Below are 15,180 nucleotides of genomic sequence, written 5' to 3' on the forward strand. Positions count from 1 at the left end.
TAATGAGTTAATATCATATTAAGCTCATTTAATTTTCGGCTTGACTTAGAAATGATTAATCTCTAAAACATTAAAGATTACATAATCTTTGCGGAGTATTTCGCTAATGTAATCGATACTTCATTATTTATTCTTATTCCTTGGTGAAGGATGTTGATGCTCGTGGAATTTTTGTGAACCTTTCAAGGCACAGATGATGTTTTCTGGAAAGTTTCGAGTACATCGAAAATGAAAATGTAAAATCAATTATGTAATTGAAAAATTCACTTGGTTTATTATGAAATGGAATTCATTAAGTTGAAACAGAGATTGTAGTTAACAATGGTTAAGTTGTTAAGGAAGGATGTACATCATTGCATATTAGTAATATGAACTAACCGAGTAGTACCTACCAGTTAAGATTCACACGTAATAGCTTAGTACGAAAAGATTTATTTTGATTTCAAAATTCATATATATTAAATATACATAAAATTTCTTCAGGGGAAATGAGTTAATACTTCATCGGTTATTGTTGCTGGTATTTCTTGGTAACTACGATGCGTATGACGTTGATGTTCAAGGTACATATTGTGATATTGAGGCTTGCGGTGCGGATGTTGTTGGTGGTGGTAATGGTACTGTTGGTGTTGTTGTCGATGGTACTGTTGATGCCGGTGATTCTGCTGGTGCTTGTAACCTTTGCACCATATTCTCTAAAGCCACTACCCGAGCGCGAAGCTCGTTGACTTCTTCTACTACACCGGGATGATTGGTGGTTCGGACGAGCGGATGAATAAAATCCAGAATTTGAGAGAGTATATGATCATGACGAGATATTCACGAGATGAGAGAGAAAATGGTATTACGAACAGGTTCGCAGGTAAGTGCTTCAGGTTCTTCGCCAAGAGGGCAATGTGGTGGATGAAAGGGATCGCCTTCTTCTTGTCTCCAATAATTAAGTAGGCTACGAACCCATCCTCAATTCATCCAGAATAGATGATGGCTAATTGGTTGATCCATTCCGGTTACACTGTCTTCGGAATTCGGGTGAATATCCATATCGGAATGGCTGTCAGAGTTTAAGGAATTTAAACTAGATACGGGATCCATCTTGTATAATTAGGGAGATGATTTTTGATATGAATTAGATTATAGAATTTAGTTTGGTATTCTTCAATACATAATTTACATATGTATATATAATACCAAAATCCATAAATCACGGAGAAATTTTCGGAAGATGTCAGGAAAAGTTTACAGTAACAGATACGCTAAGATATGAATGTTGTCTATACACGATTCATGCAATCAATGCAGTAAAATGTGTCTAGACTAGGAATGATAAGCAGGTAATTTCCGACAAGAAATGATAAGCAAAACTTTTGACATGCAGACACAGTCGAAGTCCAGACTTACGAATTCATCCTAACAACTATCAGTTAGACACACTAATGCAAGACCTGCTTCACTAGCAACAACGCTCTGATACCAACTGTGACGATCGCTCCAAATCCATATGAACGAACACGTCATTCATCGATTTCATTGCGAGGTATTTGACCTCTATATGACACGTTTTGTAAACATTGCATTCTTTTGAAAAGGCTCACCATAAATGAATATTTAAATCAAAGGTTTTCGATATCTGATGATTTCTACATATAGACAATCACCGTAAATAATAGTTTACAATAGTACTTCCGTTGACAATGCAGTCAAAATAAGATACATGGTGATGATTTGGTGAATGCAACGTTTCCTTGAAAAATATGTCATGTAAGACTCCATGCACATAGCTTGTCTAACATATAAGCAAACAGCGGAACACTTCTAGGGAACCTGAGAATAAACATGCTAACAAGTGTCAACACAAAGGTTGGTGAGTTCATAGTTTTAATGTTTTGCATAATCTGTACATAAAGGTAGATCACAAGATTTCAGTTGTTTCATCCAGAAACATTTATCAAAATATTCTACAAGATTGAGCACCCTGGTAACTAAACTTTAACGTTATAATAAGTACCCCTGTTTTAACATACATGCAACCAACATGTACAATACACGCAATCCAACGTGCACTAAACTCAAATAGCATACGTCTGTTTTATAGTTCAAGCTAGTGTTTCTATACCTGAAACAGACGGGGATGTCAAGCCCTGTGGATCCATATATAACTACTCGCGCCCACCAGTTCTTATAACCGGTAGTTACTAGTTACCAAAGCTAAGAGATTTTCAGTTCAAACTCAATGTAGAATTTAGTATGTACTTGTGTCCATTGCGTTTAAAATAAATTGCATGTATTCTCAGCCCAAAAATATATATATAAAAAGGGAGTAATGAAACTCACCTTAGCAGCACATAAAGTTGTTCATCGTAATGTGACCGAAACTCGGAATATTAAATAATCGTAGATCTCAACCTAGAGAACATATGTTGGTCAATAAATGTCTATCAAGCTAGGTCAGGTCATAGTATATCACAATCCTAATGCTTGAGATCGACATACAAAAGTTATCCAAAGTCGTTTCAAAAAGTCAATTTTGACGAAAGTTCAACAAAACGAGACGTACCTTATATAAGGATTCATTTACTCGGTTGGTAATATTCAAAAATCCAATTTATCAATCTCGTAAACAAGTTGTTTAAATCTTAATTGCAGATTCAAAAGCAATTTTAATTAACGTCAATCATAATTCAGTTGATCATATCTTTTAATCCGTTCATCGAAATTATTCGATATCTAAATGAAAAGTTATTGATTTTTCGTCAGCTTTCCAAAAACATGTATATCATATACCTTTTACCAGTAATATATGTATTTAATTCGTGATTCATTATAAACTGTTTAACGACGAGATTTAGCATACAAGAATATATAAATATATATACTCGAGCACTAGACATGGATATACAATTAATATATAAAAGATAAGATATGAATGCTCACATATCAATATTGTGATTCAATATTGTAGGAAAGTACGTAGACGCAACAGAGATGATAATCACTAGTTTGATTCACGAGAAAAACCCTCGAACCATACTCATAACCTCCATAGCTATAACCCATAATTTCCTTAGCTCTATCCCGCTCGAAAACTTGTTTTGAAATCATTTGGACATCACTCCGTCGTAATATTTTATGTATATTATTATTTTTGTATCGTAAAAATAATAATACTAATACTATTAATAATAAGATTAATAATAATAATCTTAATAATAATAATAATAATAATAATAATAATAATAATAATAATAATAATAATAATAATAATTAATAATAATAATAATAAACATATAAATATAAATAATACGGAGTAAAGAGAGAGTTAGATAGATTGATGATATAAACTGGCCAAATGATCGAGCTTTATATAGATGTGGCCTGTCCAGGACTGCCATGCGATCGCATGGCCTCCAAGACCATTTCCCATGCGATCGCATGGGATGGATTTCCAGCTCATGATCGTTTAACTTCTAGTTTGTCGACATATTATTTAATTATAAATATAATATATTTAATTTATAATTAATTATATATATATATATTATATTAAATTCACATGCATAGTTGACTTGAAATTTTTGTTCCGATAAGTCGTACGTTGTCACTCGACTTATGTCCCGGTTCCGATTTCTCGAACGCATTTTCGTACGCTTAGAAAACTAATACTTTACGTTTCGTGACTCTTACCTTTGTCAAAATATAACCTTAAGTTATCCATAAACTATACCACTCAAAGTATATCTTAAACTTTCGAGTGTTTTGGTCATTTACTTCTATAAATCATCGTCTCGTAGTATATATATATATACATATATACATTTTCATTTTGAAATAGTGTCTTACTGTAGCAAATAGTGATTTTCGAAAACACTGTAGCTTTTCGGGTACTGTAGTAATTCGAAAATACTGTAGCAAATTAGTGTTTTACTGGTTCATCTTAAACGTTTTATTTAACTTATCTAAATATCAATCGAATCAATAATCGAATATTACTATCGTTTACTACATAACTTGAAATCATATATTTTCAAATAGATATATAAACCAATAAGTTTAATGTACGGTATCATGCAATTAAAACTTTGTTACGTTTTCAAGTTATAGTATATATATGTAACTATTTACATATAATGGTTCGCGAATCGTTAAGAACAACCGAAGGGTACTTGAATAGTTCAAAAATTTTGAGATTCGGTTTCACAGACTTTGCTTATCGTGTCGGAAACGTTAAATCATTTAAAGATAAAGTTTAAATTTGGTCAAAAATTTCCGGGTTGTCACACAAGATGAGAAAGAAGTGTACATATAAACAGTTTCTAGACTGTAAACCTCCTGAGTACAGCGGTCACACAAACCCTACAATGACACTTAATTGGTCAAGAGAAGTGGAGCGGGCATTAGAAGCATGTTTTTGTGAACCTGAATCCAGGGTATTATTTGATAGTAGGCTTCTCAAAGTTGAAGCAATGGGATGGTGGGATTCTATTACTGCATATTTACCTAAAGAACATATCAGTCAAATAACCTGGAAACAATTTGCTACTAAGGTTCGTGAGCAATATTGTTCTGAGTATAAAGTGAAAAGATTGAAAACTAAGTTTCTAAATATGAAGATGACGGAAAGTATGACAATTGATGAGGTTTTTCAGAGATTTTACATCTAAGCTGAGGTTTGTCCAACAATAGGTACCGACCGAGAAGGATAAAATTCAGCAGTTTATGCGGGTGATTAAACCTGAGTATAGAATCGTTGCAAGATTTTCAACAACCTTGGCGCAGGCTCATGAGATGGCCAAGATTACCGAGGGTGATATCATGGCAGCAAAAAGAGAAAGTTCGAAGGGAGAATCTTTTGGGGGAAATCAGAGGGTCAGACAGGTGGTCAATCTGTTCAGCAGTCAAGTAAACGATCGGGATTCCTTGGTAAAAAGTTAGGTGAGTTTAAACAGAAGAGTAAGTCTGGTATGAGCGGATCGGGTTCTAATCAGTCAGGATGGTGTAATGATTGTAAGTCTACTCATGCCGGCCTGTATTCTCCAATAACCAGAAGATGTTTAAAATGTGGAGTGTTAGGTCATGAAGCAACGGCTTGTTATTTTAAATCCAATGATACATAAACTTTGTTTTGAAGCTCTTGACATGACACTGAGAGATATAATGCGACAAACGTTACCTGAGAATGAAGATAAAGTTTTTGGAGGAAAAATGGTTGATTTTGGTGGAGAAATACTTTCGGTTGTTCCTAAAGGTAGCCGACAAGACTTTGTGAATACTTCGTTGAACTCATCCTATCTCTGGTATCGCATTAAAGTATTGAAGCTATCTGTAAACATGAGGCTACAAACCGGATGCAATACGGATGAAATGGAAGTCATTAAAGCGTTTGTAAACTAGATTCTAGATGTGGGCAACGAAACTGTTGGAAGACCAAATGATGGGGATGTTAAAATTACCATACCAGAAGAGTTTCTAATCAAACAGTCAGAAGATCCAAGTAACTCTATTGTAGAGTCGACTTCCCCATATCTGATTAATAATCTATATGACAATACATTTTTTCAAGAGAGGGCTATTCTTGCTCCTACTCATGAACACGTACATAATATTAATGATCGTTTATTAGAACTTATCCCGGGTGAAGAATTTGCTTAAATTGAGTTGTGATGGTGTCTATGTTTCTGACAACTATATGATACGTGATCGTGGGATGCAATCTCCAAAATTCTTAAACACCCTTAAGTTTTCAGGTATTCTAATCACAAGTTGGTTCTAAAAGTCGGTGTTCCTATCATGTTACTAAGAAATATCGACCAACCCAATGGTTTGTGTAATGGTACAAGAATAAGGGTTATTAAGCTTGAGAAATCCTTGATAACAACCAGGGTTATAACTGGTAAGAATACTGGCTTTGAAACCCTGATTCCGCGCACAAAATTGAGTCCGTCTGATAAAACATTACCTTTTAAGATCACTAGAAAGCAGTTTCCAGTATTCATGTGTTTTGCAATGACCATTAACAAAAGTCAAGGTTAATCGCTTTCACGAATTAGTTTATTTTTACCCCAGACAGTCTTTACTCATGGACAGTTATACGTCGTTATTTCTAGAGTAAAGAATAAAGACGGGTTGAAGATACTTATATGCGACAAGGACATGAATATTGCCAATACTACAACTAATGTTGTTTACAAGGAAGTTCTTCAAAGCTTATGATATGAATTTGATACAGGTTTGTTTGTACATTATTATTTTATTTTAAAATAATACGCGTCAATGACAATTTTATTATTTCATTTTGAAACTTACTTAAATCATACTCATTAAAGTTGCGTCCAATATAACATTAATATTGAATTATACACTAAAATAATATTTATTTTATTTTTAACAAGCAGATGATGAAGGTGGATATGTCAAGTTTTATTGTTATGAGCACACATGTGATAATCATGCACTTATTTTGCAAAAAATATCTTCAACCTCTCTCGATTACATTTGTTTGCAAGCGTCTATATACGAAAGATGTTGATTTACGGATTTTAGAGTTTTTAATTATCTATTTATTTACATCTGACGGTGGTGACTACTATTAGTTTCTTCCACTTTAATATATTTTCTTACTTTATTATATTTTAGCACTTGCATCTTCAAAGGCTAATGCTTTTTGTGTATTTTATTGTCAACGTAATCTAAATAAAACGACTTTAGCATCTGCATTCGCTTAATAACAAAAACATATCATTCGATTGTTTCGTTTAAATAAACTCGTGGTTGTCCGGGTCATTTCACTATATATGCCTATGTAATGTTGTGCTTATATAATTTTATATAGGAGTATTCTAATAATATAAGTGTTGTCACTAATATTTTCGGACACACATTAATTAAATTTAAATGTATTCCAATGGGTGACCAAGTTATTTTGTGTGAAATATAAAACAAGCCTGAATGGTCACCGAGTTGTCCAATGAAGCACACCATTGGGTTCAATTCCTGGATATGCCAAATTCTTCAAAAAAGGGAGTGTGACTAGAGGGTGCGCATAATGCGCAATTCACCCGGTACCAGGTCTCGCGCTCGGGAGGCTTGATTACCCGAGGTTTTACCTTCTATGGGGGAGCCAATGTGCTCGTTCATAGGAGGGTTTCCTCGCTTACCAAAATATATATATATATATATATATATATATATATATATATATATATATATATATATATATATATATATATATATATATATATATATATATATATATATATATATATATAAATCACGAGCTACTAGTTTTTACAAACGAGCTCTAAGGTGTGATCAAGCTTTTTAGACTAGACTTGGAATCCAACTTTTGGATGAGTCAAATTCAAATAAGTTACAATTACATGATTTCAACTGCGAGATCCGAATGATTATCTTAACTATAAGTTTAATCTATATTTTAATTTTAATCTACCATCATTTTTAATTAATTCACCAAATATACGCAATAGTAAATTGTACAGAACAAAACAAATATATGTTAATTACAATTTACAATACATATATATAGTGGATTTTTTTTAAACGTGGTTTTTTATTAAACGTGGATTTCTTTTCTTTTTAAAAAAAAAAAAGTGGTGAATTCATTCCCCTAAGCTTTTCAAAACTAGATTTATCATTCCCTTAAACTAAAATCTAATCCAATGGGTGTAAGATGTAGCTTTTTATGATCCCTTCATTCCTTCAACAATGAGGATTGGCAACAATACACAAGAGGGTGGTTTTTGGTGTTTAAAATAAGCAGAATACTAATGTAGTCTTGGCTACATTTAAACATTTATTGAAAAAAAATTGATTTTTATATTACAACGTACTTTCTATACTTAAATTCGGAGTTAATTAATTCTGAAAACATGGAGTATGTAGTATATTGGAAATATTAACTTTGCAATAAGTGGTCAACCGTCGTTTTTCATAAAATTCGGGTTAAATATTTATTCTGGAAACACGAAGTATGTACTATGTAGTATATTGGATCTATTAACTTTACAATAAGTGGTTAACGATAATTCTTAGGTTTATGGTTAGTTATCATTTTTCATACAATAAAAATATTTAGTGGTGTATAAACAACAAACAATACGGTGTGAATCATAGCACATTCAAAACAAACTTGAATTCTTATTTATTTTCGGACGTATTATCTTGCTGTTAACAAATGAAGTCCATGATCAAACGCTAATTTAGGAAAAATCAATCCTTAATAGACCTCTTCCATATTTGGAAACAAAACACGTCTCTGCAAATCCACCAAATTACGCAGAAAATTTTGAAACCATGTTTAACATCCTACAAACGTATCTCTATCTTTCTCTCTCTAAACAATTCTAGAGAGAGAATGAGATTATGATCAGATCATGATCCAAGTACATTGTCAACATATATATGTCATGATATCTTTATATTTAACCATTTCATTTGTTTTTATGTAATCTCACAACCATTTCGTACACCTTCAAATTCGGCCCCTTACTTGATCATTTCTTGAATAATTTTTTTTTTTTTTAAATGGCGACGTCGAAAAGGTCATTCAAGATATTTGTCGTGGAAGAAATGGGCGGGTTCCCACAGTTCCTGCTATGGGCCATTCTCGAATGGATACTAATCGCATCTCTTTACATTGATGGTTTCATCGCGTTTATTTCAAGCACATTTGCAAAAAAATTCGAGTTGCAACCACCTTGCGTGCTTTGCACACGAGTAGATCACGCACTCGTGGGTAAAGACCCGAGTACATATTACAACGAGTCCATATGCGAATGTCATAAAAAAGATATATCTTCTTTAGCTTATTGTCATGTCCACAGTAAACTTTCGGATATTCAAAACATGTGTGAAGGTTGTCTTCTTTCGTTTGCAACCGAAAAAGAATCTGAAACCGAGACTAACAAATCCCTATTAACGAGCTTGCAAAAGAACGGTAATGGATTTGTAGATGGTGATATGAAGATGGTTATGATGCCTATTAAGACGGTTAACAGTAATAATAACAGCAACAGTAAAAATGATACTATGCTTGATGTGAACAGGTGTTCGTGTTGTGGTGAGCCTTTGATACCGAAAACTTCTTCTAAAGTATTCGCTAGAAGTTTGTCAAACGTTCGCAGTACTATATTAGCACCACCTTGTTCTCCTTGCGCAAATGCCACTCCTCGAGCACTCACGTGTTTCACCCCGTCGTGGAAAAATGAGGATTCACGGTATACGGAGTTGAAATTTGTATCTGATTGCGAACCAGATATGCAAGAGTACGATTTTGTAGTGAGCGTAGATGCTAAAAGTAAGTTTTTTCAAGGTTGCAAAAATTGCTACTCGGGGAGTACTCGGCCGGGACCTTTTAGGGAGTACTCAGATAGACCAAGTTTGACTTTGACCAATTTTAACTGAGTTTTGAATGATTTTTTGAGCAATCCCGAGTTTTGGCCGAGTATTGACCAACTTTGACCGAGTATTGACCAACTTTGACCGAGTACTCCACGAGTTGCAAAAACCGCATTCGCCAAGTAATTTCGAGTTCAGCGTCATTTTCACTTGCAAAGTATGTAATTTTATGCCTTGCAGTAGGAAAGGCAAGATTGGTGGGTCAAATGGGCTGAATACAGTGTCAAAATGGATCATCTTTAGAACAATCCAAAACGGATCATATTTAAAAAACTTAAATCATGTTTCAAAAAACATATTACTACAATAATCTTATAATAAATCTTCAAATAAATCAGTATATAATATATAATGTTGCCTCATTCACTTTTAGCAAATAAAATTTGTTGACCCATTTGGCTAGTTTGAGAGAAAATACAACCCAATTACCCAATTGACAACTTAATGAATCAAAATTAACTGGATCTAAATTGGAATATAAGTTTATGATGAATATTTGTGTAGAAGTTAGAGAAGACATGAAATCTGGAACAATGGTATTACTAGATTCTGATGAAATGAATGATGAGTCCTGCAGAACCCCAAATTTATCAAAAAGCAACAAATTTTTTGGGATCCCACTTACAGATAGTGTAGTTAGTCCAAGATTTTCGAACAAAACTCTCAAAAAAGCCTCGTCGGATAAGTCAGATTTGTTATCCGAATTGAACGATGAAGCTTTGGGAGAAGGTGATTCGAGTCTACAACAGTTAAAGAAACAAGCCCGTACAGATCGAAAGAATCTTCAATTATTACAAACAGAGCTCGAAGAAGAACGAAGTGCAGCTGCAGTTGCAGCTAATAATGCTATGGCGATGATTACGCGGTTACAAGCTGAAAAAGCGGCGGTACAAATGGAAGCATTGCAGTATCAAAGAATGATGGAAGAACAAGCTGAATATGATCAAGAAGAGATTCGAATACTTCAAGATAATGTAGCTAAAAGAGATGAACTTATTAGGGTTATGGAATCGGAACTCGAGGGTTATAAAGAGAAATACGGGGCGATTAAGAAAGTTGGTAGTGATGAATGTGAAGTTGATGCGGATGAATGTTACCAAGAGTTGAAATCTCAATCTTCATCGTCTTTTGGTGATAAATCCGAGCTTCAGACCCCGTTTGGAAATGAGATATCGAGCCCGTTTGAGAAGGATGTTGATGAGAATCGGAGCCCGTTTGAAGGGGATAATGATGAGCCCGGAAGCCTGTTGGGAAGAGATGATGATCATGATAGTGAGAGTAACTCGGGAAGATCGGTTGAAGATGAAATAGATGATTATGAAGAACCATTGTTAGATTTTGAAACTGAAAAGCATCAGCTTTATGGTATGTTAAAGAATCTAGAAAACCACATTGAATCGTCTTCGCTAGATGATGAATGGGACGACCATGAACACCATGCAACAGGTACTTACCGCTATCGTTTTTAACCAAGGTTGCAAATTTCGCTACTAGTACTCTGTCGATACTTTTTACAGAGTACTCGGAACCTGGTGTTTGTGTTTATCATAAAAAGAACCCTAGAAAAGCTAGCCATTAACCGAGTAATAGGTAAACTGACCGAGTAATCATGTCTTTCTGGAAGCAGTCTCTTTATCTTTGAGTAAAAGTATGACTGTATATCCTACCATTCCCATATGGCGGGATTCGGAAATGTTGTTTTTCGTTAGTGTAATAAAAGTATGTTAAAGATGATGTTTTGATACATGTTTATTGTGGATTAACAGATAAGGAAAACAAGGCAACACTTAAAAGAGAGGTATCCCTAATGAGGGAGAGGTTGAGGGTATTAGAAGCAGATAGTGGATTCTTGAAGCATACTGCAATGACACTCCAAAAGGGTGAAAAAGGAGCTGAACTTTTAACAGAGATAGCTCAACACTTAAGAAAGTTACGACATGCTGAAATAACCGACGGCTTAGATACTATAGAAGAAATCAATGAGCCGCAATAACAGTACTATGAAGCTTCAGCTTCAGCTTCGCTGTTTACCATTATATGTAACGTTTTTAGTTATAAATATATGTAGCAATTAACAAAAAAATAAACTTTCTGCAAGTATTATGGTTTAACTGAAAAGTAGCTTGGTCTAAAACTTCCTATTAAACTGAATAATAACAAGTGCGTTCAGAATCTTACATCACATAAACGCTAATCTAGAATCGGTTCAAACGAAGAAAAACATCAAATAGCTACATTTTACGGAAACAATCTTTCTGCAAATTCCAAATTCATATGTAGTATAGACTTTAATAGATATGATATACGGAGTAAGTTCATATAGTATATTTATATGTATCTTATCTTACATACCTTAAAAATCTTGCATATTCACTGTGAAAGTAAGCAGGATTTTCAAGATTCGGACTTCGAGTTGACTTCATGTTGCTCTTTCGTAGCTACTTCCTAATTGCATATGAAGCCACTCTGATTGTGGCTCTTGACTATAATCCTGACCCGCTTGTGACCCAAACAGAAGTCCAGTTGCGTCAAAGGGTGGTGGGCCCAGCTGAAACACAACGTAGATTATTCATAAAGTCGAGAATAAACATACTTAAATACATCACTTCACATAACTGCTAATATCTGTACACCTCTTACTTATCTGACAGCTTATAAATCTACAATGGTAATGTGCAAGGACATATTACAACTATACGGGATTCAACATCCACTTTTAACAAGATATATGCAGCACGTAGAGGTTAATATTGACTTTTTGGAAGCGATTATTAAAACGTAGAATATAATTGTGTACCTTAACGTTTGATAATGATAATGATAATAATAATACTTGTTAATATTGAAGTTAAATAAATCGCTACGGGCGAATCATTTCTGTTTTGAGGTCGAGTCATCAAGGAATCAAAATGTTAAACAACAATCTAAGCAGGTGAAAACAAAAACCACCGAAAAGATTCAAAAGTAGTGCAAAGTGGTCCAAACTTCACACAAGATTAAGCTTGTGGATGACAAAAGTTTTGTGGTCCAAAAGTAATATCAATCCTTCAAATTCATTTATCAGGTTTGTTGCAGACTCTGCAAATGGCTAAAAATGATTCCGTAGATATCATGAGGATATGGTCCTGAATCTGAAGGGTATGCTATTGTTGGTTGTGTTCAATTTGAAGAAACTTATTACGAGGAATTTATGTTGGATTTCAAGTCTGGTTTGGACCAAAAAGCGTTTAATAATACAACTGGATTGAAAATTCAGAATCATTTAACAATGATTGTGAACGTTGGCAAATTGAAAAACCACATCAACACTATAAAACATATTTGTTCCTAGATTTATTACTTCTGTGAATATTATTAATTCTATTAAGGATACATGTGACTGTGAGATGATACAGGCCTAATTGCGGGCCAAAAAGGTACAACCTTGTCTCAACTTTTTAGCAAGTAAAATAGTACACGTAATTCAGTACACAATGAATAGACAAGCATGCGAGTAGAACGCATCAATAATCAATAATAAATGTGAAACGTAATAAAGGTGTCTAAACACTTACTTCTTTTGTAGGGAACCTTTCTATGGGAGAATTCATTCTTGAATTTACAGCTTCAAGCTTCATAGACAAGAACTACAAAATCGAATGCAACGAATTGGGTCAAAATTTTCAGAAACGATTTTACAGAAAGGTTGAAGTAATCATAAAAAAAAAATGACATGAAAATAGCATGTTTGAAAGAACTACCTCCACTTGATGTTGAAGTGATTGGATGTAATTGATTATTTCATCAAGTACAAGTGCTTTTCCTATAACCTAACACATAACATCAAAATCAATAGCCTAACAAGCAAAAGAACAATAATCACGCGCAAATCCCGCATAAAGATTTGCGTATCCAAAGAGAAATAAAAAAGTTGGCATCTCTTATCCTAAAATATCTATGAGTGTTTATACATGTAGCAAACCCGATTTCCACCTAGATCTCTAGAAGTCATAGTAAATAACAAGTTACTGCAACAAATTCATTTCCTAGGATTAACGTATGATAAACTAATTATCGACATCTCATATATATACACTTTGTTACAGTAAATTATTTCATATTGACTCTTAAACGTCGTTGTAGTCACTTTTCAATCCTACTAGAAACAAACACAAACACAATCACAACACAATGAGTTAAACACACTAACCTTATTACAGCCCGGGACCAAATCTTGAAGAGTTTTCATCCTTTCACTGATCTTTTCTCTCCTAGCCTGAAATCAAAGGCAAGTATATTCGGACCATGTAAAATTAACCACCAATAGTCGAATACATAACAAGAATTATCATTATATTATATTTTATATTGTATTATTAAAACTAAAACGGAGATATAATTACTCTCTCAGCAAGACTATGGCTATCAGTAGCTTGACCCCTTCTTGCTCGAACATGAATATAATCTTTAGGCGGTTCACTTGGTTTACCACTTTCCTTCTTTGCAGCCTTGCTACCTGATCCTGAACTCCCTTCTCCATCAACTTTCATACCGCTCGATTCGTCTTTCGATCCCGATACCTTCATTCGTTTCCCATTCACCTCGCTCTATCCACATTAAAAAAAAAAAAAAAAAAAAAAACATTTTTTTGGGTCAGATTTTTCCCAATTCTCACTGTTTGTATCAAACTTATGTCAGATCACTGGTTTACATTTAACGTCAGGTTAACAGAATATAAATAATTAAAAGTAAAGCATCATACATACAATATATTTTGCTGACTTGTCATAGTTCATCTACAGATCTAATTTGATAATAAAATATAAATCATTATATGAAATTTTCATACAGACCTGCAATTGAACCAAATTAGCCCTAATTTCAGTTACATTGCACAATGTAAGGTAAAAGTAGAACTGTAAAAGTAAACAAAAGATAAAAACTGTAAATAATTACCAAATTACTCCTATTTCCGTTGCTAGTAGACACAAGCTTTGAAGATTCATCTTCAGAATGACCGTCCCTCCGTTTCCGGCCACCGGCGCTCTGCTCCGTCACCGACGAATCGTCGTCCCTGTTATTAGTATTACCACCGGAATCACCAAATCCAGTAACAAAGCTGGCAATTTTGAGCCCTAATTCCTCATTAGCACCTCCATTGATTGAAGAAAATGGCCAAATCTCAGTTAAGCTATAAGAAGAAGGATTTGCAGCTGAGAAGGAGGTCTCGTTGATTATTGGTTGATCCATTAAGATCAATATAAATAGTAGATGCAATGTATATGTATATGTATGTATGTATGTATATATATATGTATGTATTTTGAATTGTGAAGGTGATAAATATGAGCTCCAAAGCGTTCGGTTGAAGACTAAATTTGGAAATTTGTCATGAGGATTTGACTGAGCTGATCTGGAGCTGAATTTATTAATTTTTGTTATTATTTTAATAGCAATAATTAAATTATAATTATTATATAATTAAATAAAATAATATATATACTATCTAGATGTGACTGTGTGTTATGTATATGAAAATACAGAGGGGCGACTGTGAGTAGATATGTGAACGGGTGAGTGAAGCAGAAGGTGAAGGAGCGAAGTGCGCTTACGGCGCATTTTAAGCGAGGTCCTCTGTTTATTGGAAAGAAATTAGTGAATTACCAAAAGGTCCCTGTACTTTTAATAATGTACAAATATTACCTATTCACTGAATGAAATGATTAATTAAGGTCCCGTTTAACTCATGAAATCCAATAGTGAATTGAGCGTTATGTCTAAATGCAATTT

The 15,180-nt window shown here is 33.8% G+C and overlaps 2 protein-coding genes across 2 annotated transcripts; one reads left to right on the plus strand and one right to left on the minus strand.

Annotated features, from left to right (window-relative positions):
- Positions 1-8,538: 8,538 nt before the first annotated feature.
- Positions 8,539-11,404, plus strand: LOC139868067 (probable myosin-binding protein 5). Its single transcript, XM_071856405.1, has 4 exons — positions 8,539-9,136; positions 9,188-9,310; positions 9,958-10,857; positions 11,178-11,404. Exons 1-4 carry the CDS (start codon positions 8,539-8,541, stop codon positions 11,402-11,404), a joined length of 1,848 nt encoding a protein of 615 aa, XP_071712506.1.
- Positions 11,405-11,537: 133 nt separating this feature from the next.
- Positions 11,538-14,936, minus strand: LOC139866488 (transcription factor bHLH79). Its single transcript, XM_071854739.1, has 6 exons — positions 14,347-14,936; positions 13,794-13,997; positions 13,601-13,666; positions 13,152-13,220; positions 12,966-13,037; positions 11,538-11,959 (listed from the first exon to the last, which is right to left on the minus strand). The coding sequence occupies exons 1-6, from the start codon at positions 14,638-14,640 to the stop codon at positions 11,831-11,833; spliced, it is 834 nt and encodes a 277-aa protein (XP_071710840.1). The 5' UTR covers positions 14,641-14,936; the 3' UTR covers positions 11,538-11,830.
- Between the last annotated feature and the right edge of the window lie 244 nt (positions 14,937-15,180).

The sequence above is a fragment of the Rutidosis leptorrhynchoides genome, chromosome 9, assembly GCF_046630445.1.
Source record: "Rutidosis leptorrhynchoides isolate AG116_Rl617_1_P2 chromosome 9, CSIRO_AGI_Rlap_v1, whole genome shotgun sequence".
Taxonomy (NCBI): domain Eukaryota; kingdom Viridiplantae; phylum Streptophyta; class Magnoliopsida; order Asterales; family Asteraceae; genus Rutidosis; species Rutidosis leptorrhynchoides.